Source organism: Chlamydotis macqueenii, chromosome 5, assembly GCF_036417535.1.
Source record: "Chlamydotis macqueenii isolate bChlMac1 chromosome 5, bChlMac1.mat, whole genome shotgun sequence".
In the NCBI taxonomy this organism is placed as follows: domain Eukaryota; kingdom Metazoa; phylum Chordata; class Aves; order Otidiformes; family Otididae; genus Chlamydotis; species Chlamydotis macqueenii.
In genome coordinates this window covers 27,099,052-27,104,607 of record NC_141560.1, presented here as the reverse complement: position 1 = coordinate 27,104,607, position 5,556 = coordinate 27,099,052, and the positions used below count along the sequence as shown (strand labels likewise).

General features: G+C 52.1%; 1 protein-coding gene across 1 annotated transcript; it reads right to left on the bottom strand.

Annotated features, from left to right (window-relative positions):
* Positions 1-1,145: 1,145 nt before the first annotated feature.
* On the bottom strand, positions 1,146-3,090 carry CLEC14A (C-type lectin domain containing 14A). The gene has a single exon (XM_086749068.1). It carries the CDS (start codon positions 3,029-3,031, stop codon positions 1,811-1,813), a length of 1,221 nt encoding a protein of 406 aa, XP_086605194.1. The 5' UTR covers positions 3,032-3,090; the 3' UTR covers positions 1,146-1,810.
* Between the last annotated feature and the right edge of the window lie 2,466 nt (positions 3,091-5,556).

Genomic DNA, 5,556 nt, shown 5'->3' with positions numbered 1-5,556 from the left:
ATACACTGTCCCCCAAAACAAATTACTTTCAGTGACAGTAACAGGAGTGGTATTAAGACAAAATGCATTAATAGCTAAATCATTTTCCAAATCTTTGCACATCTGAAAGCAGAATCAAGCCTCCTATCAAAGTTGAAAGATGCTTGCCTTCTGAAATACAAATGTCACATAAACAGATTTGAAAAGCATGCAAATCATGAGACAGCTTTCTAATGAGTAGCATTCTCACCTAGCTGCACTTCATCCCTGTCATGACACAATGGAATTTATGGCTATAGACAGCCTGATGGCTCACAAATGTCTGGGATCCCCTTAAAAGAAGCAAAAGACTGTCTCTCAGATAGCAACAGCCTATCATCATTAGGCAGAGAGAGAGGGAAAAAGAAAAAACCCACACTATGTCATACTTTATCCTTAGCAGATGTTTACACCAGATTAAACTTCAAGTCTTTGCTTGCAAGAAAAATAGGTAATAATGTACATTATTGTTTGAAAGAGAGTTCTCCAAACTCAACAGGAAAGTGACAAAATGAAAACAGTATTCAGCTCTAAAGAGAGGGAAACAAACAAAAAAAACCCCCATATTTATAAAGACATTTCAGAGTTTAAAGTTCTTTCAAGGGAAGAAAATACGTCTCTACCCTTCCCGCACCCCAAAAGGCTTGGATGAGATCCAGTTAGTTGTGTCTTACTACACTCAGAAAACCTTGAATCAATATTTAGCATTGCCACTTTAATTGAAAACCAACACCGTAATAAGAAGCGAGCATCAGCACTCTGAACTGCAAAGAAAGCAAGTTCTGCGGCCAGGATGAAAGCTGCTTTACTGGAATTCCCAAGGGAAATTACAGAGGAAATGTTTAGAAAGGGGCACAAAGGGTGAATCCTTCTTTCCTTACTCTCAAGGGATTCCATGGGAAGTAATATATCCGACTAAAAATAATGGTATTTCCATGATGTATTTGGACCCACATTAACTCTTCTCACAGTGCAAAGTTTGTCAGCACCTTGTCTGATTGTAAGGGAGCCACATATTGCACCAAGTTTTGTACTGACGCACCTTAGGAGAAAAACTGTAAGTGAAAAATGTGTTGCTCTGCTACAATGAAAATGAATATTGTATAAAGTAACAAACAGAGCAGTGATTTAGGTTTTAAATCATCCTTTATTCTTTTCATCAAGTGAAGTATAAAACTGACTCCCCATTAACCTCCCACTTCCTCACCAATTTAATGACCTTCTAAGTTTAGAAATGCTCTTTACGTATAAGAATGTCTGTCTGAAAGAGTATGGGTCACAGTTTCCTCCAAAATTATGGCAGTTCACCTCTCCAAACGTTCCAGCAATTAGAAAGAAAACGAGAGCATCCAAGTACCACTCAGACAGGGAGTGACTTCTAGATTACAAGACGCAAGCGCTCAAAGTGGTCCCCTTTACACTTGCGCCACGTAAGGCAGCCGAAGAGCAGTTTCTGAGAAGATAAAAACCCACAACTGCTGCAGCTGCAGATAAGCAATCGTTCTGTCAGCGAGGCCACTATATTTATGTTTTACTTATGTCAGCCACTAAATAACGCTTTTCAGACCGACAAAACCTCCGGACCGTCCGAAGGGTTCAAACTCCTGAAGAGGGGGGGTAGCTGCATGCCCCTCCACGTCTGACACTCTGCGAGTCCTGCTCAGCCACGTCCCGCGGCGCCTCGTCCCCGGCCCTCTGTGGCACCCGGGCTGGAGGCCAGGAGAGACGGGGCGGGGGGGCTGCCCCAGGGTGGGAGCCGCCGCTCGGGGCCGCCCCGCCGGACGGAGCGGGGCTACTCGCTGCCCGCTCCTCCCAACGGCTCCGCGGAGCCCGCCTCCGCGTTGCTGCCGGTGTCCGGCGGCTGCTTGTCCCCTCGGCCCTCGGATTTCTTGTTGAAGCAGAGCTTGAAGACCCCCAGGACGGTCATGACCAGGATGACCAGGACCACCACCGCCACTGTCACCAGGATGAAAACGTAGTTGGAGGAGGAGGCCGCCGGAGCGGCCGTTTTCTCCCCGCCGGCAGTGGCGACGGGCGGCCCCGCGGAGCCTCCGGGTGCCGGGGCGGAGGGGCGCCGCTCCTCCGCCCCGGCACCCGGAGGCTCCGCGGGGCGGCCGGTGGCGGTGGGGGCCGCTCCCGTGTCCCCACAGGGTGTCCCGTTCCTCCCGCCCGCGCTGCAGGCACAGGCGAAGCCGCCGGCGGCATCGCGGCACCCGGCAACCTGGGCGCAGCGTGCCCTGCCGGGGCTCCGGTAGCCGCAGGGGCAGAAGGGCTCCTCCGCGCTTTTCCAGGCGAAGCCGTCCTGCTCGGGCTGGCAAGTGAGCAGCACCTCCCCGCCGGGGCACCTCACGGTGAGCATGGTGCCCGACGGGCTGAAGCCGGGACCGGCGCTGCGCTCCTCGAAGGGGAGGCGGTAGCCGAGGTCAAGGGCACCCGCGGGGCTGAGGTCGGGGCAGGCGCCCTCGGACTGGTACTTGCAGACGTAGCCTTGGCTCTCCCGCTTGCAGAACCGCTCCTTCCAGCCCCAGCTGGGGCCGCCGGCCGGGGCCGGGGCCGCCACCGCCAGGTGCAGGCCGGCGCAGCGGGCGGTGAGGCAGGACCGCAGGGGCTCCTTCACCCACCGGCCCAGCGCCGCCGGCACCTCCCGCGGGGCCGTCCCGTCGCTGGAGCCCTCCCAGGAGAAGCCGCGCAGCGGCTGCCCCTTGTCGGTGCAGACGGAGGCGTTCCTCGTCAGCCCGACCCAGAAGAACCAGGGCGCTGGCCCCGCCGCCGCGGTCGCCGCCGCCAGCAGCCCCAGCAGCAGCCGCAGCTCCGCCTCGTCGCTGACCCAGGCCAAGCGTCCCGTCCGGCGGCCGCAGGCGCTGCGGGCCTCGGCGTAGGAGCCGTTGGCGAGGTGGGCGCTGAAGCAAGCGCCGGCCTCCTGGCAGAGCACGGCGGCTGGCGGGGGCGGCGAGGGCCGGCCCAGAGCGCAGGCCGCGGCCAGGAGCAGGCAGCAGGGCCCGGCTCGCCTCATCCCGGCGGCGCGGCGGGCCGAAGGACGCGGGCAGCCCCGGCGGCTGTGGCGGCTCTGGGCCCCGGTGTCCCACCCCAGCGCCGTCCCCGCGCCCACGGCCCTCCCCCGGGCCTGCGGAGGAAACGTGTCGGGAGCCGGGGCTGACCTCGGCATCCTCCGTTTGTTGGCGGGCAGGTGACAAGCGGCTCCCCGCGCTGCCAGGAGGCGTTCACCCTGCCCGGCGGGCGGGTGTCCAAGCCTCGGGGGAGGGCAAGGGTGGAAAACTCCGGTGTCCGCTCCTCTGTCAGAGGGGCAGGAGGGTGACGAGGCCCGGAGCCGCAGTGGCTGGGCCACTCTCAGGTCCACCTGTATCCAGGAGGTGTCCGCGCCCATCTTAGAATCATAGAATGGTTTGGGTTGGAAGGGACCTTCAAAGGTCATCTAGTCCAACTGCTCTGCATGAAATGGGGACATCTTCAACTAGACCAGGTTGCGCAGAGCCCCATCCAACCTGGCCTTGAATGTTTCCAGGGATGGTTCATCCACCACCTCTCTGGGCAACCTGTTCCAGTACTTCACCACCTTAATTGTAAAAAAATCTTGCTAGCCTTGTCACCCAGCGCTTCCAGGAGAAGAGTGGGCCAACTTCAGTGACCTCTTCCTTGAGATGTTACTGGTCTAGGTGAAGCTGTGCACCCAGACTCCTTAGCTCCCAATACACAAGCCAGTTTATCACTCATGAAAACTGATTCAGCTTACTGGTTTCAAGCAAGAAGATTGTTCTTAAATGAATTTAGCTGATCTGCTGTAACTGTTCCCCCGTAGGCAGTCTATGTGTCGCCTCTCTCCTTATGGTGATGTCTATCTGCTGTTATATGTATGTTCAGATACAGCATGCATCTGAGTTTCTTCCCCAGGCGTTCTCTGTGACTCAAACAGCGTGCGTATATGTGCATTTCATTTTCCAGCTTTCACTTTGGAAGGAGCCCTGACAATGTTTTTAGTTTCATGAGTGTGATATAATACAAATTTCTAGCATTTGAATACCCAGAAAAAGGGGAGAAAAAGCAGAAAATAATCTTGAATACCCAGAAAAAGGGGAGAAAAAGCAGAAAATAATCTATATGGAATTAAAAAAAAATTAAGGTTCAGCAGGAGTTGTAGTCTGTGGAGGCGAGTTCTACAGCCTTGGGTTGAGGCTCCAGGAGGACTCAGCCCTGCACAAAGTCCCCTCACTGCCCCCATACACTAGTAGGCTCTGCATCCATTCAGCCCTTTCTTAAGAAATTAATTTCTCTTCAGAGGGTATAGATGTGGATGACAAGTCTCATTCAGCCAGCTTGTGTCTGACCTGCACAGATCCCATTCGTTCTAGGCTTACACTTGCCCGTTTTCTCTGGGCACCTCAAAGATTAATTAGAAAGACAGATATGCAGACCCACTGTGCAATGAAGCTCTGAAGCACAGCCTATTTTCATAATGGATTCTAAATACTGAGTAAATTTTATAAGTTTTCCAGGAGGAAACTGTCTTGATGGACAAAGTGTTTCAGAAACGGTTTCCTAGGGAAGCCCAGCAGCTTCTGTTGTTGTCAGTGCATTGCCAGAACTGCAGTAAACCATACTGAGGAAAAATAAAAGGCTTAGAGTTACACTTCTTCACCTGCCCCAGACCCTGTGTCCTAGGCAGCAGAGAATGCAGGAAGCACACAGTTGTCTGTTCAGAAATTCCTCTTTTTTATTAACAGAAGAAGGGCGAGGGGTAAAGGGGAAAAATGCCATCTGTGTAAGTTCTGTACAAGGTACATCCCTGTTACCTGGTGTATCTCCTGGGTACGACATGCTTTAAAGTTAGAGACAATGTGCAAGCCATTCCCGGTTTTGTTTGCCTTCTCCCTGAACACTTGATGACAAGAAACTGCAGCTTGATGGAAGCTGCTTTTAACCAAATTAAGTAGACTTTGAAGCATTGTTTATGGCTTTTCAAGTAATCCAGTACTTAAAAGGTGGCTACAGAGAGGATGGAGAAGACATAGAGCAATGGCTACAAGCTGCACTGGGGGAGGTTTTATCTCGATATAAAAAAAATAGGTTTTTTTTTCATGCTAAAACAATCATTCACTGGGCCAGCCTCCCCAGAACTTGGTAGAGCTCCCATCACTGGAGAGTTTCAAGATGTAATTGGACAGGGTGCTAGATAACCTCATCTAGGCTCCCTTTCCCATGAAAGATCACCAGGTGATCTTTCAAGGTCCCTTCCAGCCTCGACTGTTGTATGATCCTATGATAAGTAGAATTGTTTAAATACTTATTTCAGGTCTCTATAACAATACAAGAATTAAATATCCCCAGAATATGCATCTATTCATTACTTCATTTTTGCTTTGGAGAAACATGTTGCTAAATGCTTGTGCAGCCCCACTGGACATCACATGCACAGAAACTCTGTTTATCACAATTGTAACTATTAACAAAGCAACATTTTGAAATACATGAAATAGAAGTTGATTAAGGGTAAACGGAATTCAGACGTTCATAACCGGATTT

Excerpts from the sequence above, each read along its gene's own strand:
- CLEC14A (XM_086749068.1), bottom strand. The coding sequence starts at position 3,031 with ATGAGGCGAGCCGGGCCCTGCTGCCTGCTCCTGGCCGCGGCCTGCGCT.